Source organism: Etheostoma cragini, chromosome 18, assembly GCF_013103735.1.
Source record: "Etheostoma cragini isolate CJK2018 chromosome 18, CSU_Ecrag_1.0, whole genome shotgun sequence".
Classification (NCBI taxonomy): domain Eukaryota; kingdom Metazoa; phylum Chordata; class Actinopteri; order Perciformes; family Percidae; genus Etheostoma; species Etheostoma cragini.
The window spans coordinates 6,951,219-6,976,593 of NC_048424.1; the positions used below are offsets into that span (position 1 = coordinate 6,951,219).

A 25,375-nucleotide genomic window follows, 5' to 3' on the forward strand; every position below is an offset into this window, starting at 1 on the left:
GTCATAAAAAAGTCATAGTATTGTATGTTGAAAAGTCATAAAAAAGTCATAGTATTGTATGTTGAAAAGTCATAAAAAGTCATAGTATTGTATGTTGAAAAGTCATGATGAAGTCAAAGTATATTATGTCAAAAATTAATAAAAATGTAATAGGATAGTATGTAGAAAGAATTCATTGATAAATCGTAGTATAGTATGTTGAAAAAAGTCATAAATAAGTCATAGTACAGTATGTCAAAAAAAGTCATTAAAAAGTTATGGTATAATATGTGGAAAAATTCATAATATAGTAGGTTGAGAAAGCGTCCTAAAAAAATCATAGTATTGTATGTTGAAAAAAGTCATCGAAGAATTCATAGTATAGTGTGTTGAAAAATTTCATACAAAAGTCATAGTATAATATGTGGAAAAAAGTCATAATATGGTATGTTGTAAAAGAGTCACAAAAATAGTCTTAGTGTGGTATAGTGTGTTGAAAAGTCATAAAAAAGACAAAGAATATTATGTCAAAAATTAATAAAAAAGTAATAAGAGTGTATGTTGAAAAAATGCATTGAAAAATCGTGGTATAGTATGTTGAAAAAAGTCATAAGTAAGTCATAGTATGATATGTCGAAAGAAGTCATAATACAGAATGTGGTAAAAGAGTCACAAAAAAAGTCTTTGTATAGTATGTTGAAAACATTCATCAAATGAAAAAAAAAGTCCATCAATCCTCTTATCAGTCGCGGCAGCTCCAGCAGGGGACCCCCAAACTTCTCTTTCTTGAGCCATATTAACCAGCTCAGACTTGTGGATCCCATGGCGTTCCCAGGCCAGGTTGGAGATATAATCTCTCCACCTAGTCCTGGGTCTTCCCCGTGGACTCCTCCCAGTTTAACGTGCCTGGAACACCTCCCTAAGAAGGTATCCTCACCAGATGCGTGAACCACCTCAATCGGCTTCTTTTGACGTGAAGGAGCAGCGGCTCCACTCCGAGCTTCTCCCCCGATCTCTAAGGATGACCCATTTCGGCCGAGAGTCATACTATAGTATGTTGAAAAGCCATAGTATAGTATAGTATGTTGTAAAAAAGAAGTCATATAGTAAAAGAAGTCATATTAATTATAAAGTCATAGTATAGTACTGTATGTCAAATGTCACAAAAAGTGATAGTATGAAAAAAAGTGATAATACAGTTAGTCATAAAAATATCACGAAAAGTTTTAATATAGTTTGTATAGCTTGGAAATACAGGTTTGGACCCAAAATGCGGACTTGGAAGACAAGATGGCAGTAAGAAGTTCTTAGATTCTGAGAAAATCTAATACATTTAGAAAAAAACTTGGAAAAGCAAAACCAATAGGATGCAACCATACTAAGACGGAGACAGTGATCTAACAGTAGACAAAGTTAGTACACAGACTAAATGAGGGGTTGTAATGAAAGACAAGTGATAAGTGGACTGATAAACAGGCGAAACACAGTGTGGGTCAGACAATCACAAAGGCAGGAAAACACAAGGCCGGAAGTCAAACAAGACATGACAAGAGAAACACAGATACTAAAAAATAAAACAGGAAACTAAACAAAATCCTGGATCAACAATGGTATGACAAAAAGGAGTGGTAACACAACCAGACTGACAGGGAGGACTCAAGACAGGTGTACAAGGGAAGACAAGGACACATAGGGTACAAAAAGCACAGAAAACTCAAACAGAATGAATGAAACAGGGAACAGAAAACCCTAAAACACAAACGCCTTAAGAAACTAAAGAAATACTATCACACTGTCAAATAGTTATATAAACAGAAAGGCCTCTGGCCATAGAACAGGACGGTGACAATAAAAAAGTCATACTATTGCATGTCATAAAAAAACATTAGTATGTCATAAAAAAGTCATTGTATAGTAGAGCTCAACAAAATCAAGTCTGCCATAAAAGAATTCATTAAAAAGTCATAGCATAGTTTATCATAAAATAAAGATTAGATTTTGCCAAAATCTAACTTTTGTCATCCGCAGTGATTTGTGAAAAAAAAAACTAATTGTGGGTAGTGAGAAAAATCAATCAGTGATACACAAACCATTATAAAAAAAAAAAAAAATTCAATTTTATTCAAATGTTCACCAATACAAAAACAATGGAGCATCTTCACAACTTTAAATATTTCTTTTCCCGTTCTAAGCTCATTTTCCTATAGTGGTTATGTGTGTACAGCTGCAGGGATATAGCCATCCGAGATTTATTCTGTTGGTTCTGTCAATAGACGCACTTCAAATGAAAACTAGGTGCTTTTTGATTTGGTCTGAGGACAATGAACATGCCAACACATTTCTAAGGAATGTGATAAGGAATCACAAGGAAAAAACATTGGTAAACCCAATAAACCAAATAAATAACCCTGTAAAAAAGATTAGATCTGTGTTGTAGTTAAGTGACTATTTATAGGTTCCTTGGTTGTAGTTATCCATACTCTAAAGTTGACTTAATATACCCTCATTCAACTGGAAGCCAGATTTCACACTAATTTGTGAAATCTGCACGACTCTTCCCACAAAGTGTGTTGGCATGTATACAAATATAACAGGACCAATAGACCTTATCTGGCAACAATTGTCCACAGTCTCCTATCAGAATTATTTCATCATAGTCAAACAATGACTAATATTTACACAAAAGCACTCCGACACAGTCAGCACTTGCTAACAGAGAGGGGAGGGGAGAAAAACCCAACAGGACCTGAACAACTGGTGCATTGTGAGAAAGTCTGCAGTTACAGTCTGTACTGATTTGGACACTTCGCTTTGTTTGGGGTTACATAATTGTGCTACACTATTAAACATGATGTATGAAAAGAAAGAAAGAAAAAAAAACACAGTTTATCATCCTTCAGTGGTTGTTTTGCTTATTTCACCAGTCCAATCTTCTTAGCTTCAGTTTCATAAATGAGTAACCTCCACATCTTCACTATGAAAACTTCAGCTTCTTCATCAAGAACCTAAAGCAGGAGACAAAAGGAAGATTTACTTAGCTACACATGAATAAGGTGTGATTTTTTTTTTTTTTTTTTTTATACATCTCATTTATTTTATAGCATCACCATTGCTGCCTAATTAAAGCATGAAATGCTCAAAAATAAAAGACGATAACAAATCTGTAGGTCATAGTTTATTTTTAAAGACCTTGTTTTCGTCAATACAATTTAAGGCTGCAACTATACATTTTTGAATTCTTAATTGATTCATCCATTGATTATTTCCTTGTAAGGTCAAAATAACACCAACATATCCCCATTATAATTTGGCAAAGCCCTATATTGTGTATTCAAATGTCTGTTTTTTTCTGAAGTGTCAAAATCCCTAAAATATTCGTTTAATATCATTGGGCAAAGAAATGCTGCACATTCAGATTTTAGCTTGAATGACTGAAACAGATTAATTTAAAAGATAGTTGCTAATTAACTGTCTTGAGTTAAAAAGGTAAGCACCCAGAGACTACCTTTTCATGATTTGATGATGACCAAAAGCATTTCACATTATGTTGTACATAGTCAACATAAAGATAGCAGTGGGAGGGGCTAACTCATCCCTTAATTTACTCACCATAGCAACATCATCCAAGATACTCTGTGGCATGCTGTGAGCCATTACCTGGAAAAGACAAAAACATCAGGATCATCTCATGTTTTTTTCTTTCCTGTCGAGTGTAAATGAAGTCAACGGTACAAAACATCATATGATCAATACCTTGGAGCAGACAAAGTCCACTAATGTTGCCTCTTCTTCTCCAATGTACTCAATAATCTTTTTATTGATCCAGGGCCGAACACGCCGTTCCATTAAAGTCTAAACAGGACAATAGATTAAGACACAGGTTTTGGGTTAGAAGTGGTGTTAAAATCTGCTTCTATTTCCAAATGGCTTACAATACCTAAATGAATATAATCAAGTGGAAGAAGTGAAGAAATGCGTTCTTCTGCAGCCGGTTTAAAAATAAAAATAAAAACTGACTCAGGAAGTCAGCAGTTTATCAATACACCTATTGTGGTCATATTTTGTAAAACATAATGTACTTTTAGTTAACATGTCTGGTAAAAACATCATTAGGACAAATTCATTGTAATACAACACAGTCTTCCTTCTCCCCTCACCGTGTCAACCATAGCCCAGTCCAGTTCGTAGGAAAACAGCTCGGGTTTTGCTGTGGGAATTTTTTCAATCAGGCTCTTGATGTGTTTACGTTTCTCCTCGGTGTTGTCCCCCTTTATGCTGGAGAGCCCAGCCCCATCCACCCCGAGGCTCTTGTCATCGTCGTAATCCAGGGGCACCAGCTTCCTCTTGCGAGGCTGTTCTTCGGCCTCTTCGTCATCAAACTTGTCAAAGACGCTGTCCACGGGCAGCTTCTTCCTCTTAACGGTGTTGGGCTGATTGGGGCTTCCTGAGGCAGCTGGAGAAGACAAGGAGCTTCATGACTACAGTTTTTATATTCGAATCATAAAGTTCCCTTGAATTACTTGTCTGCAGTGACCGTTTTGCCAGTACCAGTTTCAATAAAAAGGGAACTTTGACTTGTTATGTTCCTGGAGTTTTCTGTGATTGACCACATTTACTTTACATGCGCAGCCAAATTTCCTAAATATACCTCGTCTACCTTTTAAGTAAGTGATTTCCAGACTAAATTTTTATAATCAACTAACATGGGCTTCTTTGTGCTCAATACATATGACAAAGAATGTTTTGTGAGTTTTTGTTTTGTTGTCTCACTATTTTGGTCATTGAACTTTAGTAACAAAATCTAGGACTTGGTAACTTAATTTCACATTCCTTTTTCATTTTTGGAACGTTGACTGTGTCAGCACACCACTGCAGTACATACAAAGTAACAACTGACATGATTGATATCCCAATAACTGTCCTGTGAGTAGGGCTGCAACAGAGGATTATTTTTATAAATCGATTAATCCGTCTGTTTTTCTTTCTCTGGCCTTTTTTTTTCTTAAATGAAATGTCGGTTATTAGTTACAAATGCTGTTGCACTTTACTTCCACCAGCTCATTTTGTAGACCATGTACAAGGCTAGATAATAAAAACAGAGAAATAGAAAATACTCACATTTAAAAAGCTAGACAAGTGACTGTTTGGTAGCGTTAGAAAAGTTAATTAATTGATAATCAAAATAGTTGCAGATTAAATTTCAGTCAATTGACTAATGATAAATAGCTTGAGCTCTCCATGCCTGTCCAGGTTACAGTGAGGACATTTCTTTTAGACTCACCCAGTTTGAGACTGAGGCCGATCTTTGGCCTGTGTTCTTCCTGCGGCAGAGCATCAGGGGGAGAGTTTTCGTGGGGGATGATGATGCCGCAGGGCGACTCGTCCCCGGGTGTGTCGGGGGACGCGTTGCCACTGGCAGACGACACTGAGGGTGCTGCGGTGATGGGCCGCATCGTGGGCTTCAAGCACGGTTTTGCCTCTGGGTTATCTTCGTCATTGTGATAATCATCTTCCTCACCCTCCTCCACCTCATTGTCTGAGTGGACTGGCCGTGTGCGGGGTTCCGATCTCTCCGGTTCCTGTCGGCACTCCCGGTGGGCTCGTGAACCCCTGTGGCGTTCCCGTATCTCCTCAGGCTCTGGCTCTTGGATGATGGGAGGCTGTCTCAGACGCTCCTCCTCTTCCTCCTCCATCTGGACCAATAAGAGGCAGATAAGCAGAAGATTTACCCCCGATTAGTGTTTTACAGAAAAGAAAGCCAGCAGACAATGAAAGCTGGACACTACAGATGTGAAGAAATGCAGAGACCCTCTAATCATAAAGTGACCTTCACAAAAGACACCAGACATGCCCACTCCCTACAGATATAAAGGCAAACACACAAACATTATTCTTATTATAATAAATAAACATACCCTGCGTAGCTCTGCGTCTGGGTTTGGATGTCCCTCGTCTAACAGCCTCTGTCTGATCTCCTCCAGCTCCTCCTTCTCTCTCTTCCTGTCACGCTCGTCCGCCTCCATCTCCTTCTCTCGGTCTCTGAGACGCTTCTGCAGTGCACTGCCCCTAGGGGTCAAACCAAAAATAACAGCCTTCAGAACAATAGCCATAGCTGCAGTGCTGCATCGGTTACTACAAGTCAGATCTGGGTCACACAGCATCTGCTGTGACTTTTTACTATAATTTACATATTAAGGTGGAACAATAAAATGTATAGCTAAAAAGGTTAATTCTTCACATGATTTGACAGTTTGAACTGGTTACATGTCATTAACATCACACATCTGCAAAATCCAAGTATGTTGGCATATCTGTGGCTGCATGTCAAATACAAATCCCATTTACAAAAGGCACGCAGGCTTTTATTTTTGATTGACAAGGTAAAGACAGCACTGTAGCATACTTGTTTTAATGTTGCTCACCTGTAGTACTTGGGGTCATCTCTGTCGTCATCATAGTCTTCAAGAAACTCTTTTAACCGTTTTCCTTCTTTCACCTAAAGAAACACAGGAGCACGCCATTTCTTTGGGATGATAAAAATCTTTTTCTGCTGACAAATTGTATTGTCTGACTTATTCAATTAAATTACAATCAGTTCATATAAAATTATGCTCATATGACCACAAAAAATAAATCAAAGGCTTATCTTGTCAACACAAATTACATATACACATTTAACAATGCTTCTTATTTTGCACTGACACTTACCACGTCCAAGTTGTAAATTCAACTCAAATCCATTAACAGGGAAAAATGACATTTGCTAAATTTAAGAATTTAAGGTAAAACTTGGATATATTCTGGCTTGTTAAATGTGTACATTAAGCGTTCCAAGTAAAGTAGGACACCTCTATGCACACCAGTGGTCATTCAATGTGCTCTCACCGTTTCTCGTCTGCGCTCATCTTCCCTCTCGGCCTCTTTGGCGTAATCCCGTGCCTTCTTCCGCTCCCTGAGCTCCCAGTTTTTTAGACGCTGTCGTCCAACAGTATCAGGTAAGCCACAATCAAATACAAGCATGTTCACATCATGCTATAAATGTAATACGTTATTTTACTACAAATGCGCCTGTGATATTCCAGGGTTATCTCATTTGGTAATAACCTGCAATTCATCTCCCAGTTAAATCTTTTATCTTGGGGGTTCCTAATAATTCTATACATCAACATTTAGAAAGGAGCAGTGATTTTGGACAGTGTCCAGGTAACCTCCCAGCCTTCCTTACCTCCTGATAAGCTGCTTCCTTGTCTCGGAGTTTTCTCTCCAGTTTCCTGCGTTCATAAGATTCCTCTTCATCTTCTTGGTCTCGTTTCTTTTCTCTGTCTCGACTCACTTCCCTGCAAAAACAAAAAAGGTACAAATATATTATCCTTGAATATACTGTAGATTGGAACCAAATGTTAAGATTAAGTTTGAGAAGAGACTGCAAGATGCCAATAATTTTCAAAACTAGGAGCAGTGCAGATGGCTCAGCTTACATATTTTATTTCCAGGTACATCGTACAATCTGGCTTGCCTCAAAGTTGGTATTGTGTAGTCTGACATAAGACTGCAACCAATTTATTATCAGACCCATGTGACTTGGGTCCTGCAAAATTGCTGTTATCACACAGTTTATAGGCCATTTTATCAGTTTCTCCCAGCTCTAATGCGTTTGACTGAAACCTGTGACATGAGGTTTTTCCCTTCACCTGGATCGGCTGCGTTCGGGGCTCTTGTCACGGCTTCTGTCTCGATCCCAGTCTCTGTTTCGATCTCTTTCTCTGGTCCTGCGATCACGGTCTTTGTCTCTCTCCCTTTCCCGCTCTCTTTCCCTCTCCCGTTCCTTTTCTCGTTCCTTCTCCCTCTCATGGTCCCGCCGCTCTCTTTCCCGCTCTCGCTCTTTTTCCCGCTCCCTCCGTTCCCGCTCAAACTCCAGCCGCTCCTTCTCCCTCTTGTCCTTCTCTTCTTCTAGTTTCTGCAGAGCAAAACACAGACGGGTTCAGTTGATGCCGAACAAGACCCAATGAGTCAGTCAATTTTCTACTGTGCACAGATCAAGTGGTTTCCAGATTTTTTAAGGTTTCATACGGGAACATGCCCTATACTAATCAGTGCAAGAACACGTAAGAAAAGCTGGAATTGTAACTGGGAAAACCTGGAAGGATCAAAAAGCTCTCCCTAACAAGAGACAGCGTCATCATTCATCTACAGCAATTCAGTGTACTTTGCTGCTTTAGACTTGCAGTATTAACTACAGTTTAACAAGAATGTAACTGGAAACCACTTTAATGGTCAAAAACATCTGTGGAACATATTCAACTTGAGGCATTCATAACAAGAAAAAGGCACAGCAAAAGACAATGCTTTTTCTCTCCTTAAGAGTCCTTCTCTCAGAACAAAGAAAACAAAAACACAAAATAGGCGTCAGTCGTTTGTTGAACTAGTTGTTTGTGACTTACAGGTGTTGAACTATGGATTCAGCCCTTCGCTGCCCCTACAAGCCTTTTAAGTTAGGCCTGGGAGGAAAGCAGGTCACACGGTATACAAGGGAAAAACGTTATGGGATTCTGTCTTGCTTAAGCATCGTTATCATCAAAAACAACAACCTTTACTTCAATTGGTAACATGGCATTCGGTAATCAAGAAATGAACATTATGAACATCAGTTATTTCTGCACAGATAAATGAAATTGTAGAAGCGGTCTTACCCTTGCAGAAGTCTTCAGCAGTTCTTCACGACTCATTACAAACAAACGCACACACGCATCCTAATTCTGCCTTTATGTGCATTACACACAAGGCTTAGAGTGTAATGTGTTTATAGTTCAAATAGAAATTGGACACAGATTGTGTGTACTGTAAACAAAAACAAAATACTAAGCTTGGGAGTAATTCCTATAATTTTAGGGAACTTATAACGAGCAATGTACAATAAGTGCGATTAACTAAATTTTATGTAAATTGATTAAGTACATCAGTCATATGCAGCCACAGGCTGTCAGCTGGTCTTCAGCAACAAACAGACTAATCTAAAAGCCTTGGGTGTAATGCAACTCAAAAGAAGGAAACGTATAACACGAGAAAGAAGATAGGAGACTTAAGCAATAATTTTAGAACTTTATTAGCTGAGGTTATAATTAATTACGTATGTATTTTATGTGCCTTGACTCAAGCACAAATCATGGCAAGTGTCCAATTTTGCATCAGTTTTGTGTCTTTTTACTTACCTCTGTAGAGCGTCTACCAGGGCTTGCTAAATAAGTACTTGACCCAAAATTATTTAAACATAATTTCTATTTTAACAATCAGATTTAATTAATTGTTGCAAAAGCTGTTTCAGCAGAATTTGTTTTAAAAAATTATAATTCTTAAAAATCAGAGCAATATATTGGAAATGGGAAGTAAGAAGCAGTACTGGTATTTGACTTCAAGATATACATTGTTCTGATACAACATTGTCAAGTCCTAATTGGGCTGTTCTGCTCTTTTCCGTTTATGGTTTAATCTTTTGACCTGGTTGCAGGACTTTAGTTTTGGTAAAATGTCACTGTTTTTTGATAAAGTAGAAAACATGGGACTTTGTACTTTGGTTTAATTCTTCACAGTTTGGAAATAGATACATGAACTCACTGATCTGTCTTGCAGAGGAGAAAAGGCAGAGAGAGTAAGACACTGATGAAGGGTAAGAGTTGGAAGAGAAAAGTCACACAATAACGCATACAAAGAGCACGTACCTTGTCAGTCTTCAGATCAGAGTGCTGCTGTGGAGAGGGCGCCCCCCACACTAGCATAATAAAGCTACAGCCAAAGTCACTGCAGTGGTTATTGACAAGAGTCCTTGTTCTTTGACATGAACACCATTAAGACAGACCATCATTTACAGAGGACTCGCACAGGTTCACCAACTCAAACTTTCAGGGCACCACCAATAATGTCACTAAATGAACGTCAAAGGTTTGGGAGGAACTTTTGCATTGTCAAATGGCTGGCTGAATAGAGAACATCATAAGCTTTGACCAACACACACACAAGTGCAGCACAGTTGCCCCTTTGCAAGTCCTCAAGAGGGGGACGCCCAGTATATGTATATAGTAAATAAAGGCTGATACTTACATCCTATCCTCGCAACTTTTTCCAAAGCTCTGAGATTCATCTTGCTTTAGTCACCATATGATCACTATCATAATGGTGGGGTTTAATGAATAGATTAGCTTTTAAGTAACTTTACATCGTCTCCATGCATTTTTGTGTGATGAATGAAGAATGGATCTATAATAGTCACACCTACAATTTCACTACGTAGGTGTCAAATCAGGCCTGAGAAAGGTGACAAAAATACTAGCTGTCTGCCTACTTGTGATGTTTGAACATTAAACATGAAACATTTCATATAATATGGGGCAAATTAAGATGTTTGGTGGTATAGATTTTAAGGAGTGCCAATTAGTAACGTGGTATGCATGTTACTGAGATCAAGAAAAGCTTGGTAAATGTGTTGACTATATGTGCAAGCTCTAGGAGTGAACTATGTAAGGAAGCTGCTGTCCAAAACCTGTAATGTCAACTACAAGAACAAAGTAGCCCCTTTACCTTGTGTGTGTCTCGGAATTTACTAATTTCTCTGGAAATCAGGTCTCTCTTGTCGTCCTCCATATCAATAGCGTTAATGTCGTCCTAAAGAAAAAAACACCAATGAAAAAGTCAAATAACAATTTGCATTTTAAGTTCCACGAGTACAAGTCAGAGAAGAGTAAACGTTGTTTAGATACCTCTTCTTTTTTATCCTTTTTTCTCTTTCGTCGCTGGGAGTCCTCATCCTGGGATGGCGCGTTGAGTTCGGCAGCATATTCCCGCATCAATCCATCAATAGCTCCTTTGATGATCTGATCCTTTTTCTTTGTCTCCTCATCTAGAACCTCTTCCTCATCATTTCCACCATCCTCAGCCTTATTATTCTGCCAGTACAGGAAAACATCCTAGTTCAGTTTCACTGCAATAAGTAACCATTTATTTGAATGGCTTAACAAATCTAAGATGTGGGCAGCGATTCAGAGAGCTGAAATTAGGCTAAATTGACTCCTGAGGCAATGAATACAGGCACTGATGACCACTAATTTCATAAAATGAAATTATACCCCATTCACAGTCTTTTTATTGGCCTTCCACTCGTCCAGCTGAGCTTTAGTCTTGGCATCAACCTTCACCAACAGATTTTTTTCTCCAATTTGCAGGTCATGAAGCAGCCGTAGTGCTCGCAACGTGGACTCTGGCTCCTTGTACTCACAAAACCCAAAGGCTGCAACATATATTGACATGAAAACAGACATTACGAAAGGTTTATCTATTGCCATGTATAGTTTGATGGGATTACAGAAATTAATTGAGTCATTTCTGATTGGCTTTATGTGTGAATCACAAAAGTTAGCCATAGATGGATATATTTTCTGACCTAATGAAGCTTGATGTTTGTATTATGAATTACCTTGAAGCTTGCCGGAGGCTCCTTGGACTCTCTTCCAGCTCAAAACAATTCCACATTTCTGTAACATGAGAAGAAAAAGAAGATTCACAACTAAAGTACAAGTGAGTTAAAAATCCAACAAAAATTGCCAAAGCACAGGATTCAGTTTCAACAGGTTGCCGACACAAATTGATTATCAAATTCCATGATATACTGTATATGTAACCATGCTACCATTAATTACCATTTACAAATCCTCTCCTTTTCCTTACCGCGAGCAGCTGTCTGATCAGCATGTCTGAAGCTTTCTCTGATATGTTCCCCACAAACACTGTGGTAGTAGGGCCGCTGTTCTCATTGTTGTCTCTGACTCGCAGTATTTCCTTTTTATGAATTGTAGGCTTACTGATTACCTGTACAGAAGGCAGCATTACTGCAGATGTAGGGGTCATGATGCCCATGTGAACTGGGATCATTGGAGCTCCTGCAACAGCAAAAGGAATTGTGCATTATCAACTGGAGACAAATCAGTCTGAAATTAAATACTGTGTCTCTATAATCTAAGATGATGGAGGCTGCTAGTAAAACATACTAAAAATAGTATGTTTAACACTGTGTTCAACACTGCAGTAGATAAAGTGAAAGAGGCTGTCATATACATTTATGGTGGGACAGGTGGTTGCTTACCAGAGGGGAAGCCAGCAAATTGAGGGGGCATCACAGGAGGGGGCAACAGCGGCCGGTTTAAATGAGGAGGGAACGACATTCTGGGTGTAAATCCGACCAACCTGATGAAGGAACAGTAATGCCCATTAGCAGTCTATCTATACATAATGTATGACACTCACACTTGGATAAAGTCCCCCAAACAATATAAATTTACAATTAGAAATACGTTTCAAACATATGTGTTGGCTTATTTTTGTTAAAAGGACACTGATGAAAACACTGCCATGTTCTATCGATAGTTGGGCATAACAAATCGGGCATAGATTTATGACACTTGTTATTCAGCTGTAACGCTACTGGAAGCTTGAAGTTAGCTTTGCTTAGTGAAGAACGTCCGCTAACGTTAATAGCATTAAGCCCCACCGTTGATGTAATCATATTTAGAGTTATCACGGTGCATTGTGTTGTAGCTAAGCAACTCAACCCTAATTTCAGTTACCGAAAAAATAGCAGTTAATCATGCTGCCGTAGCGAGTATTTTTTTCCCAGGATGGGGAAGGGATGTCCCGCCCTACTCTGCCTCTTTTTGTCTTACCCTGACGTTCTAGCACTAACCAATCACACTACTCTCGCCTATACCTTACCAACCAAATCAAAGGAAGCAGCGTGTATTAGCCAATCAGACGGAGAGTAGGACAAATCATGCCTTCCGAATGCCTTCGTAATCCTAGGAAAAAAGAATTGGCCTGCCGTACCCTATGACCGTACCCGGCACAACTAAATTAGACTAAGCTAACATTAGCCAGAGTTGGTATTACTTAACAAGCAAAACTCACTTGAGCTGACTCAATATGAGTTCGTAATAAACGTGAAAATGTCCATATATACATACCCAGAAATAGGTGGCGTAAAGTGGGGTAAAACTGCTTTCAGAAGGTGACAAATTATGAAATTCTTTGTAACGTCTCGAATGTTGGATTAGCACGTTGGCTAGTCACGGGCCTTCAAACACATTCACGCAAGCGCTCTACGTACCAGACTGGAAGCGTGCTTGTTTTATGTATCGGGACGTGTCGGCTGGACGGAGCTGGAAATTGTTTGAACTACTTCTTCCCTTCGCATAATTATTATTACTACTGATCACAATTAATACTACTAATAATAGTTTCGTATTGTACTAACTTATAATATGTTACTTATGAGGTTGTCCAAAAAGTATTGCAATTAAAAGCTTTCGGTTTAACTTTAAAAGCATTATTATGCAGGTAGAGGTCCTCTACAAAGAGAGCAACGTTAGACAGAGAAATACATCGGGACGTGGCAGCAAAGGAGATAATAAAAACGGCTAATGTGCATAAAATTACTACCACCATTACTAATAATAATTTCGTTTCGTATTGTACGTATGCCAATATGTGACCTAACAAGTTCCTCCAAAAAGTGTTGCAATTTCAAGCTTTACTTGAAAACCATTACGCAGGTAGAAGCATCAGGGGCTATACCAACAAACTCATAAATACTAAAGCGTTTCAATCAACATGACCTATTTGATTCAAGGCCCAGGGTGTTCAACATATTTTACCTTTAATCATAGTATATCTGTAAGATATTTTCATTTTTAATGTAGAATGTAGAAATAATGACAAAATTAGTCCAGGTATATTTATTCGTATAATGTTACGCTGAAGAACGTTAAAGGGGATGGTTACCATGGTGTTTTTGATGTAGGTAGAGACAGCTGTGCCGCGATGGCTGCGTTTGACAAGCCGTGACGTCACTTTAGGCGGGTTTTTCATGGAAAGTGCTAGAAGGAACGAAGCACACCCTATTGGTTTGGAATGTCCCTCCATCAGATTAAAAAGAGCCTCATACTTTGCTATCAAATAAACGATGTCCCAGTAATTTTAATTGATTATATGTATTAGGTTGGTGCAGATATATCTGGCTTAATAGTATATAGCGGCTGATTTGGGACCTAGTCCGTCATCAAAATGTTGGTCTTTTCAGTATCTATCTACTACTATCTTTTGCATAAACTACCACGAGGTGGCAGCAATGGTGCGCTGGGCACAGGGATTGACTTTGTTGTACTGCAGTATTTTCCAACCAGCTGCTTTTAGGTGCATTGCGCTGACCTTTGTCTTGTAATGTATGCATAAAACACTTTAAGATTTGAATTATTACTATAATATCAAACAGATGTACATCACCTCACGCTAAAGTATTTAACCTTAACGTTAAATTTGATTGCAATTCATTTAAGTCTTCCAAGGTTGTGCACCTGATTACTTCAATAATATTATGTTTTCAGCATCCCTTTATACGTTCATATCAACACTCCCATTGATTTAAAGTCAGTATATTATAACATTCATTTTTGTCTTTTCTTCTACCCAAATAGAACACTTCTAGCACATTCTACTGCTGCTAGAAGGTGCACCGCGGATGGATACGGCTGCACACTGAAACGGTTGTATAAAGATTCCCGTCTATTAAAAGGAAGTCCCTTTCCATTTCCCTGCGTCAGAGAGCAGAAGGGACGACGTATTGGTTGTATTTATTCAAGATAAGTCAACGGAATAAATAAGGTATGAACACGAGTATTTTTTGCTGACAAATAGAACACGTAATGCTCCTTTAATATGTGTTTTCGTAATCTATCGCTGAAGAACTGTGGATGTAACCACGATGCAAGCTCAAGAGTCACGACGATAAACCGTAACGTTAGCTAGACGGCTTGAGAACTGTATTATGGACTAACCGTCATGTAATATCCAGTAGATACAAGTTTACCCTGATTGTTCTCAAATCCTGTTATACATCGTTTAATCCGTACACGGTGGGATTTTCGTGTAACGTCACATATAAATGCTTTGCGATGCTGAGCGGTGTACCTAGCTATATGAATGTGGAACTGTGCCGCACTGTTTAAGGCCGGGCTTGGGTTACAATAAAGCAGGTGTGGCGAACATGACCGTGATGATTCGGGTATATTCAACGGAGCTAGAACACTTTGCTCTGACTAGAGCAGATCACAGAACACTAGTACCATACAAAACCAAATCCTTTCACTTCAAAATATTACGTTAAGTCTTAAGTAAGGGTACAAATCGTAGTTTATCTAAGTTAACGACGTTGGAGGTCTTTGTCACCCAATACCTTTTAACGTTACACATAATGACGTTTTAATTACAAGGGACCTTATAGCGCTTGCTTTCCTAAAGGTATCCTTATTTTTGTCTGCAACGTTAACCGTTCGCCAGCACGTGTTTGCGGAGTCCATTGTCTGTCAGTAGACGCCATGTTGGTAAATGGCTACATCCGCCGATTTGTAGCAACACTAGAGAAGCGGTCTAGATTTACTAAACCGGCGTGTTGACACGATGAATTATGAACCCGTTTTATGTCTAATAAAACCGAAATAATTAGCTATTTGAAGTGGAATGAATCTCACATTAAAAAAAAAGGCATTTGTAGCCTTTCGTGGTCAATGTTGTCTTTTGTTCAGCCATTGTGGTGCTTGGTATCCTTTTGGTGGAAAAAACGAACAGTTTGCCATTCGTAATTTTTTAATATTTTTATTTGCATACATACAACGTTTGCTCAAACATTGCATTTTTCCTTTTGTGCAGATGCCTGAAGAAATGCACCAAGAGGAGGAGGCTGAGACCTTTGCCTTCCAGGCAGAGATTGCTCAGCTAATGTCCCTGATCATTAACACCTTCTATTCCAACAAAGAGATCTTCCTCAGGGAGTTGATCTCCAATGCCTCTGATGTAAGTCTCCAAGAGCTTGGTGGTGTTTCATGTTGACATTCCTGTTAAATGATGCATGTATTGGTAGTATTTATAATTAAAATGATAATGCCTCACTTTTATTTTAGGGCCAAGCATTCTTTCAAAATATTACATCGAGTCTTGATGTTTTGTAATTTTGCGTTTACAGGCTTTGGACAAAATTCGCTATGAAAGCTTGACAGACCCCACCAAGATGGACAGCGGCAAGGATCTGAAAATTGACATCATCCCCAACAAAGCTGAACGCACCCTGACCATCATTGACACTGGAATCGGCATGACCAAAGCCGACCTGATTAACAACCTGGGTACCATCGCAAAGTCTGGCACCAAGGCCTTCATGGAGGCCCTACAGGTACTGCATTGGAACATGATCTAGATTGTAGCATGTGGAAAAAATAAGGGCACAGGACAAAAATACTTAATTTAACCTTGTACTTAGTCTGAAATTGACCACAAAGAACAGTAATTGTATGTATAATTTATTGCGCACTGATCTAAGTTTTGCCAATATGAATTTGATCGTTTACTCATTTGCCTGAATGTTTTAAAATGTGTCTGGTATATTAAAAAAATTACACTATAGACTTCTGACGGTCCCATGCCTTATGTTTTTACTTGTTAGTTTTTCAAAATGCCCTGGTTGAAAACTTATTTTTGACTGCTATATCCTGAAGTCTTAATTGTGTTCCCTCTAGGCTGGAGCTGACATTTCCATGATCGGTCAGTTTGGTGTGGGTTTCTACTCTGCCTACCTTACTGCTGAGAGGGTGGTTGTCATCACCAAACACAATGATGATGAGCAGTACGTGTGGGAGTCCTCTGCCGGAGGTTCTTTTACAGTCAAGGTCGACAGCGGTACGTGTCCTGGCAGTTGAACAAAGCGCTTGAGATTGGAAACATTTGCATAATCAAAATGTCTGGTTCAAATAAGGTCAGGGCCATAGAATTATGGCATTTGCAATACACTTGGCACATTATTTGCCAGTTGCTGTCACTGACATCGGGCCCTAGGCAAACTCTGTGTGAGGAGGTTATATATCTAGTTCCACAAGTTAACGTTTGGCATTTGGTAACTGCAGAAAAGGTTATTCACTGTGTGAAATTACGATACTTGAACCTTTGCACCTGACTCCATTATCACCCAACAATAGATTTACTGTGTGGCTGTAAAATTCTGTTCACAGGCGAGCCCATTGGTCGTGGAACTAAGATCATCCTGCACCTGAAGGATGACCAGACAGAGTACATTGAGGAGAAGAGGATCAAAGAAATTGTGAAGAAGCACTCTCAGTTCATTGGCTACCCCATCACCCTGTTTGTAAGTATTGACATTTTGACTTTTTATTTCAGACTAATTAAAACTGTATCATTAAAGTAAGTGTTTTTTGCTTCTCAGGTGGAAAAGGAGCGTGACAAGGAGATCAGTGATGACGAGGCAGAGGAGGAAAAGGCAGAGAAGGAGGAGAAAGAAGAGGGTGAGGACAAGCCAAAGATTGAGGATGTGGGTTCCGATGATGAGGAGGACTCCAAAGACAAGGACAAGAAGAAGAAAAAGAAGATCAAGGAGAAGTACATTGACGAGGAGGAGCTGAACAAGACAAAGCCCATCTGGACTAGGAACCCCGATGACATCACAAACGAAGAGTATGGAGAGTTCTACAAGAGTCTGACCAACGACTGGGAGGATCACCTGGCTGTCAAGGTAAAAGCTGCAATGCAATTTCAGCGGATTGGTTCATATGTGCTAGCACTGTGGCTGAAAAATCCAACTAATGTGAAATTTTCCTCTCATAGCACTTCTCTGTGGAGGGTCAGCTCGAGTTCCGGGCCCTGCTGTTTGTTCCCCGCCGTGCACCTTTTGACCTCTTTGAGAACAAGAAAAAGAAGAATAACATCAAGCTGTACGTTAGGCGAGTCTTTATCATGGATAACTGTGAAGAGCTCATCCCAGAGTACCTGAGTAAGTTCACTTTGGCTTTTTTACATCTCGACAATAAAGTGGTGTGTGTGTTCTACAGCGCTGTACTGACTCTTACCTCACCTACATACAACTGTTTTGTGAATGAATGCTCAAGTGGTTCTAATAAGCCATGTTTTGTGTCAATCTCCAGACTTTGTCCGTGGTGTGGTCGACTCAGAGGACCTCCCTCTCAACATCTCCCGAGAAATGCTGCAGCAGAGCAAGATCCTCAAAGTCATTCGCAAGAACATTGTCAAGAAGTGTCTGGAGCTCTTTGCCGAACTGGCTGAGGACAAGGAGAACTACAAGAAGTTGTACGAAGGTTTCTCCAAGAATATCAAGGTAAAATAAATGCTACATGGTTTTAAAAAAAATATTCTCACTATGGTCTCGTCTTCAGTGCGCCTCCATGAATTTATAAGGTCTCTTGTTTTAAATGTAGCTGTACCCCGTTGCTTTCTGAGGCAGCCTAGTCATAGCTTTATTGGCCAGACATTTTTAAGGTACTACATAGCTGGTGCAACTAGTTGTATATTCTAAATGTGCATATCTCTTCAAACAGTCCCATGTCTTAATTTGTAAAAGATGGCGTTTAGTATTTGCTATGCGACATGATCAGTTGAGTATTCATGTCAAACTATAGCTGGTTAATCTAATCTTGCATTGTGATATAGGCTACTTGTGTACAAAATGGTTTTTGAATGGGCACGTAATTACAATTTGTTGCTCTGTAGCTGGGCATCCACGAGGACTCTCAAAACCGCAAGAAGCTGTCTGAGCTGCTGCGCTACCATAGCTCCCAGTCTGGCGATGAGACAACCTCCCTCACAGAGTACCTGACTCGCATGAAGGAGAACCAGAAGTCAATCTACTACATTACTGGTAAGTTTGTCTCTGAGAAGCTATTTTTCTGATGCCATACTGGTTTGGTAGATTCTAATAAAAACTGCACCCAGGATCATAAGTAAAACTAGTATTAAAGTACCTTCACTCACGTGACTTCTCCTAGGTGAGAGCAAGGATCAGGTGGCCAACTCTGCCTTTGTCGAGCGTGTCCGCAAGCGTGGCTTCGAGGTCCTTTACATGACGGAGCCCATTGACGAGTACTGTGTCCAGCAGTTGAAGGAGTTTGATGGAAAGAGCTTGGTCTCAGTCACCAAGGAGGGTCTAGAGCTGCCAGAGGATGAAGAAGAGAAGAAAAAGATGGAGGAGGATAAGGCTAATTTTGAGAGCCTCTGCAAGCTCATGAAAGAGATCCTTGACAAGAAAGTGGAGAAGGTCAGTAATGGGCCAATATTCATGTTGACAAAAATTGACTTCATTTAGGTTCTTTTGACTTCACAACTACAGTTAACAGTGTTGTGTTTGGCAACAGGTACCCTAACTGGTCTTAACTAGTATTCTGGTGAGTTCAATACAGCTGGAAGGAGGTCCCCAGAGTCTTTTGTCCTGAATGCAATTTTTGAATGACAAATGTGTGATGGGTTTCAAATGATTGGAGATGTAATGCCAAGAATTTTTTTTTTTTTTTTTTTGAAACTTTGGAGTGTGATCTAATATGCCTGATTTTTAGAAAAATGTAACAGTTTGTCACCTAGAATTTTGATCATAAGTTTAGCAGTTTGGTTTAAATATTTAACTGGTCAGAATGTGTGAGATTCTTTTACAAACGTTTGTGGTGAATTGGCCATGCTGGAGCACTTATTTCTAACATGACTGTATGCATGGTTTTGATTAACTTGTCTTTTTTAATAATCGGACTCAATTAGTTGTCTTGACAGCAGACTAAATGTTCTCTGATTGGCTGTGTCTACCAGGTGACTGTGTCCAACAGACTGGTGTCCTCACCCTGCTGTATTGTGACAAGTACTTACGGCTGGACAGCTAACATGGAGAGGATCATGAAGGCCCAGGCACTCAGGGACAACTCCACCATGGGCTACATGATGGCTAAGAAACACCTGGAGATCAACCCTGACCACCCCATCGTGGAGACTCTCCGGCAGAAGGCAGATGCTGACAAGAACGACAAGGCTGTGAAGGACCTAGTCATCCTGCTGTTTGAAACTGCCCTGCTGTCCTCAGGCTTCTCCCTGGATGACCCACAGACCCACTCCAACCGAATCTACAGAATGATCAAACTCGGACTGGGTAAGGACACTCAGTGGATTAAGATTGGTAGCTTTTACATGCCTGTTACTTGAATCGACATCTAACAAATTGCATAATTCTTGTACCTGTAGGTATCGATGACGACGATGTCCCCACAGAGGAGGCCACTTCTACAGCCGTCCCAGATGAGATTCCTCCCCTAGAAGGTGACGGTGAAGATGATGCTTCACGTATGGAAGAAGTTGATTAAACCAACCTACCCCCAGATTTCTAACACTTTAGCCTCACTTTTCAATTGTTCATCCTTAAAACTGCAGTTACTGCAAAACAAATAGTCATTCATGTTATGTGGTGGACCAGTGTTGCTCTTGCGTCCAGAGCGTTACTTTGCAAGACCTTTTTTAAGAAAAGCAGTTTTGGTTTTTGCTGTATAAGTTCATGGTGACAACACATGTTTTAACAAGTACCCTGTTGCACTGAGTTTTAAATGTTGGAGTGGTAAATGTGTGAACATGGGAATGGTACATTCCATTATCAGATTAGGTCTGGAGAGTTTGGGAGGTTCTGCTCATGTGCAACACTGCACGCTGCATGGAGAGAGGACTGTATGATTCCTTTGCCTGAGTCCGGGCTTGTCTGTATTCCAAGTCTTGTTTTGCAAAAAAATTAAAGATGTAATACCTATGTTTTGTCTTGGATTGTATGTCTTCTTGGAGCAACTTTTACACTCTTTTGCAATGGCTGACAAATTTGACATTTTAAGAGTACTTCAAAAAAATATATATGATGGGGATATTGACTTGAAACTTGTATGTTTGGGACTCTTCTTCCAGGTGACCACTAGGTGGGGACATGGTCCACAAGTTGCTTATCAAAGTTATTTATTAACCCTATAAAATGAGAATGGAACTGGGTCACAGCAGTTGAATGTAGTCAACACCTACCTGGTCACATCTGCCTAAACTGTTTCCAGGGTTTATTCTCAAATTGATAGACACTGCAATCCTGCTCCAAAGCTAATCAAACTGGAAGTCTCCCCTTCAAAGCTCAAAATCACAAATCTATTTCAAAGGACTTATCTACCCATAGTTGGTGTAGGGGAAAACTTCTCAACATCTTTAAATGGTCATTCCTATGGCAGTTTTTGCAATACTTTGACCACTAGGCTGCTTGAGGTCTGATGTGACATTCTCTAACCCTGACCTAATCTTTGAAACCTACTCTTGCCCAAACAAAAAGCAGATGCTTCTTAAACCATGCATCATACTGCAGTGTGTTCCCACTGGCTTGAAGGGCAGTTGGAAAAATTAGAATGTTTATGTGTCATGCAAACATGTTATACAAATCACATCCATTATCAGGGAATGTAGAAATTCTTGTTTATTCAAAATGCTGTCAGCTTCAACTTGCAAAACATAAGTGTTACCAGCAATTTGACTAAAGCAAGTGGGCAGAATCACAATGTAAAATACAGCCTAAAATGAATCTGCAAGTTTCTTGAAAGTGTGAGGCATCATCACCTGAACCACCTTTGGCCGGAAATGTGAGGTATGACGTTTTCCTGGAAGTCGTTTGTGTCTGAGGGGGCGGCAGCAGTTTTTTTTTTTTTTTTTTAATTCTCATCAGTAAAAACTGAAGTGTGGGTGTCTGTCCCTCCTGAACACACACTCGCTCCAGTCAAAGTGATAGTGGGGAACTTCAGCTGTGTCATTTAGAAACATGCTGAAAACTGTTTTTGTGACACCTAACGCCTCCTGAACTTGACCACCTCCTTGATATTCTGCATCTATGAATAGAATATATAAATTTAACTTATATCTGTGTATGTATCCATGACTTGAAATACTGACAAGATTGTTCATTTTTAAGAATAATGCACTGATACAGTCTTGGTAGTTATGTAACCATGTGGGTTAGATAGAGGATGCTGGTTTCTTGAACCAAAAGATCACACCATAAAAATGAATAGTGATAATCCGTCTGAAACCAAATTAATTTAAATGTAACTGTTTTCTCAAATTATGTAATTAATTGGTAATGTAATTATGTATTTAATTGTGAATTGATCCGATCTTGAGAATATTAAAATTTGTATTTTCAGCAAATTCAAATTTGGAGTAACTGAGACGATTGTGTTTATCTAGAATCCAAAAAAGTAAAATGCAAATTAGACATACAGGAAATATCCTGATTGGTGACTTAAAAGAGCTATCTACAGTGTGTCTGTTGTAAGATCTGTCTGGTTACGCTGCTGCAAAATTCCTGGTTAGGTTCATCAAGAGAGTGCAGGTTTCCCTCGTTAAGTTAAAATGTGCATTTAGTCTGACTTGTTTCAACAAAAGACTTCCTGTGGAAACATTTGACTCCTGTGTCTTAACCTGCTAACAACCCACAAATGCTGAGTGTGTTACTTTGGGGGGTGGGAGGGTTATTGTGACCTTTGTATCACTGTCACCTCCTCTCTATATTGTGTGTCTGGTTTGGAGAAATGCCAACACATTTCTTAAAATGTGTTGATGTCCTATCTAAAAAGTTCTCCAGTCACACTGACTTGTCTCTATTATGTGTCTCTTCATTACTTTATAGTAAATGTCTACTTTAGTGTGTTAGTGATGATAGCGGTGTTTGAATGACTGAAGACCTGAAGATAACGTGAGATCATAAGAAGGTGTAGCTTGGCTTACTGTATATGTGGCAACCGCACCATCCTGCAGGCCTGTGTGCAAAAGAGGCCTGATTAAGTTTCCATGACATTTACAGTGCAGAAATAACAAAATTACTACTCGTAATCTGAAGCAACTTTGCACCCAACGGGCAAAGTGTTACTTCTCATATTTGACAGCACTTGGTAATACTAGAGAGAGAAACAGGAATAACACCCCCGCTGAGTGGGAAGGAAGCAAGATGAAAAAAGCAAAACCCATCATGAAGTAAAAAATGCAGCAAACTATAACCTAGAGAGTTACACATGGTCACGGCGTTTGTGTTACACATGTACAGTAAAGAATCGTGTGGTGGTGGCCTGAAGGTTAGAAAGGCGTTCTTGTGGTTCCTGTGCTGCTTGTTTAAAGAAGTTCAACAATTAGGGAAATAGGCTTATTCAATTTCCTGCCGATGATTAGATGAGGAGATTCATATTTCTCTTTCATGTTTGTAGTGTAAAAATTAAGCTACCGTTAGCAGCTGACTAAATTAGCTTAGCATAAAGATTGGAAAGAGGGGCAAACAGCTAGCCAGGCTCTGTCCAAAAGTCACAAGATCCACCTGTCTGCATATAAAGCTCACGAATTGACATGCGACACTACTTTAAGCCATGCAAAAAGTGTACAAAAATTACACATTGTACAACAGACTATTTCTTGTTGGGACCAGTTACCTGGCAACAAGCGGAGACCCCTGGAAATTACTGGTCCTGGCCAAGAAGTAGTCTGGTTAAAAAAAGATGATGTTGTGAACATCCATGTAGTTGCTGGTGCAGGACCAAAAAAGTCAATGATCAAAAAAGGTAAAGTCCGCACAACAGCTTAATGCTACGAAAAAATACTCTAATACTGAAAATAAGGCACACAACATTTGGGCCCAGAACAAACCTGGGACATAATCCCCCTAACCAAAAACAGACTAAGTTAACTTTGAACTAAACAAGGCTAGCTGTTTCCCATTTGTAGTCTTTGTGCTAAGTTAGCTAGCAGCAGCCCCATACTTAGTGTACAAACATGAAAGTGTTGTCAATCTTCTCATGTAAATCTCAGCAACGAAGGTCAACACGTGTATTAACCAAAATGTCTAACTTGTCCTGCCCTTAACAAAGCCAGGAATCCTCCTCCAGTCTAGCTTTTCTGCTCCGATTCATGCCGGGCAATACCAAACAGTCAGAACCTCCTGCTGGCTAATAAGACCCCTCATCCCTGCAGTCAGAGCGAGAGCCCAGAGTGACTGGTTGTTGGGGGCTGGAACCTGAGGCCTGCAGCCTCTCTCAGCCCTCCATATCTCAGTTGTCATTTGCATTATTAAAAGAGGAGGAGACTGGAGAGACTTGACGTTGTGACGCACGACTCCAAACTAGTTGGGGTGTAGGACGTTAAAATGAGAGGTGCGGGGAAATTCCCCCATCAAGCAGCTGCGAGATTAATAAACCAGGGGAAAATGTTTTCTCGCTTTTCACAGTCAAACACAATCTTCAGTTTGATGTTCAGTGAATCATAATAGTGGTCGGGTTTATGAATCAGTGTAGCATGCAAAGAGCAGCTTTGCTTAATAAGAAAAAAAAACATGCAGTTTTTTTCTCTCGATAAGACTGGAGAGCATAAGGAAAATGGAGATGGCAGAGAAGAATACTTACAACTACTAAAACCTATTTGCAGATGACACCCAACTCTATACAGTTGCTCATTTTGTTGAACAGAGCCCCCGCTACTCCCTTGAACACTCCATCAGTTTATGGATAACCCACCATTTCCTCCAACTAAGATTCTAGTTATTGATCCAAAAGAGCAAAGAGAGAAACAGAATTTACTACACCATCTCCGCCCGTTACAGCTCAGAAAAGGACCCAGTTGTTAAGATCTTTCCGGCCAGACTGCTGCAATGCACTGTTCACAGATCTACCTAAAAGGTCAGTAAATTAGTTACAGTCAAAATCTGTCACTAATACTGTGCTGCCCTTTACAGGCACATTAGAACCGTCTGTTGGTCCATTCTACTTCAGTCCAGACCGACATTACATCCATCCAGAACACTTTGTACATGCTTGTATTGTCCCTAGATGAAGAATCCCAGTGACTTTGGTGATCCCCTGACTTTTGAATCAAGTCAAATTTTCAATTTGTCCAATACTTTATTTTATCCAACAGTTTTTGTTTTGTTTAAAGTATACTTCTGCTAAATCTTTGAATTAAGTTTTCTAAGTATCATTGTCATTTTACTAGCTTCTTTATGGATATATTTTAAAGTTCGACCAGTTTTGGTTAAACTTTCATTTCTTTGTTTTCAGTCATTATTCCTAATGTAAAGGACTTTGAATAGCAGTTTGTGTATGAAATAAGGTTTATTAACATTATTATTAGTGTTGTAGTACCTGCAAACAGCACTGACCCCGAGGCAAATCCTGTAGCACAAGCAATATGAAACCATAAAAATCAAACCTCTTCACTTATTATGGTTAATTTAATTTAATAGGTTTTATTATTAATCCAGTTACCAGAGGAAATAGAATGATAAAAAACAAGTTACCATTAACATTGCAGTTCCCTTGTATGCATTATTTTCTGCAAACTCCCCCCCCCCCTGGGCCTCCATTATTTTCACATCCTTGTGTCCAAACATTCACATGTAACGGTGAAAACACATGAAGCAGTCCTTATACAAAAGTACACAACAGACTAGTTGGAAATAAACAATGACTAAGAGATG

General features: G+C 39.5%; 2 protein-coding genes across 4 annotated transcripts; one reads left to right on the forward strand and one right to left on the reverse strand.

Moving 5' to 3' along the window:
- Positions 1 to 2,084: 2,084 nt before the first annotated feature.
- On the reverse strand, positions 2,085 to 13,138 carry rbm25b (RNA binding motif protein 25b). Of its 2 annotated transcripts, none has more exons than XM_034900911.1 (17): positions 12,984 to 13,138; positions 12,110 to 12,210; positions 11,695 to 11,906; positions 11,444 to 11,501; positions 11,106 to 11,257; positions 10,731 to 10,916; positions 10,552 to 10,635; positions 7,671 to 7,936; positions 7,205 to 7,316; positions 6,865 to 6,954; positions 6,402 to 6,475; positions 5,895 to 6,045; positions 5,261 to 5,672; positions 4,137 to 4,432; positions 3,733 to 3,831; positions 3,589 to 3,636; positions 2,085 to 2,984 (listed from the first exon to the last, which is right to left on the reverse strand). In XM_034900911.1, the coding sequence occupies exons 2-17, from the start codon at positions 12,186 to 12,188 to the stop codon at positions 2,892 to 2,894; spliced, it is 2,412 nt and encodes an 803-aa protein (XP_034756802.1). In that variant the 5' UTR covers positions 12,189 to 12,210; positions 12,984 to 13,138; the 3' UTR covers positions 2,085 to 2,891. The 2 variants fall into 2 exon arrangements, with proteins under 2 accessions (XP_034756802.1, XP_034756801.1); XM_034900910.1 differs by having other exon boundaries at positions 11,097 to 11,257.
- Positions 13,139 to 14,497: 1,359 nt separating this feature from the next.
- hsp90ab1 (heat shock protein 90, alpha (cytosolic), class B member 1) lies at positions 14,498 to 20,647 on the forward strand. Of its 2 annotated transcripts, none has more exons than XM_034900914.1 (12): positions 14,498 to 14,679; positions 15,724 to 15,867; positions 16,037 to 16,243; positions 16,587 to 16,746; positions 17,076 to 17,209; positions 17,288 to 17,593; positions 17,686 to 17,851; positions 18,003 to 18,193; positions 18,586 to 18,733; positions 18,861 to 19,129; positions 19,669 to 20,002; positions 20,095 to 20,647. In XM_034900914.1, the coding sequence occupies exons 2-12, from the start codon at positions 15,724 to 15,726 to the stop codon at positions 20,211 to 20,213; spliced, it is 2,178 nt and encodes a 725-aa protein (XP_034756805.1). In that variant the 5' UTR covers positions 14,498 to 14,679; the 3' UTR covers positions 20,214 to 20,647. The 2 variants fall into 2 exon arrangements, with proteins under 2 accessions (XP_034756805.1, XP_034756806.1); XM_034900915.1 differs by lacking the exon at positions 20,095 to 20,647 and adding an exon at positions 19,227 to 19,256 and having other exon boundaries at positions 19,669 to 19,889.
- Positions 20,648 to 25,375: the final 4,728 nt, after the last annotated feature.

Bases quoted from the DNA above. Each gene is read 5' to 3' on its own strand.
- rbm25b (XM_034900910.1), bottom strand. From the start codon at position 12,188: ATGTCGTTCCCTCCTCATTTAAACCGGCCGCTGTTGCCCCCTCCTGTG. The intron at 11,907-12,109 runs GTAAGCAACCAC...TTGCTGTTGCAG, and splicing joins ATTTGCTGGCTTCCCCTCTG to GAGCTCCAATGATCCCAGTT. The intron at 3,637-3,732 runs GTATTGATCATA...TGTCTTTTCCAG, and splicing joins TGGACTTTGTCTGCTCCAAG to GTAATGGCTCACAGCATGCC.
- hsp90ab1 (XM_034900914.1), top strand. From the start codon at position 15,724: ATGCCTGAAGAAATGCACCAAGAGGAGGAGGCTGAGACCTTTGCCTTC. The intron at 17,852-18,002 runs GTAAGTTCACTT...GTCAATCTCCAG, and splicing joins GCTCATCCCAGAGTACCTGA to ACTTTGTCCGTGGTGTGGTC. The intron at 18,194-18,585 runs GTAAAATAAATG...GTTGCTCTGTAG, and splicing joins GTTTCTCCAAGAATATCAAG to CTGGGCATCCACGAGGACTC.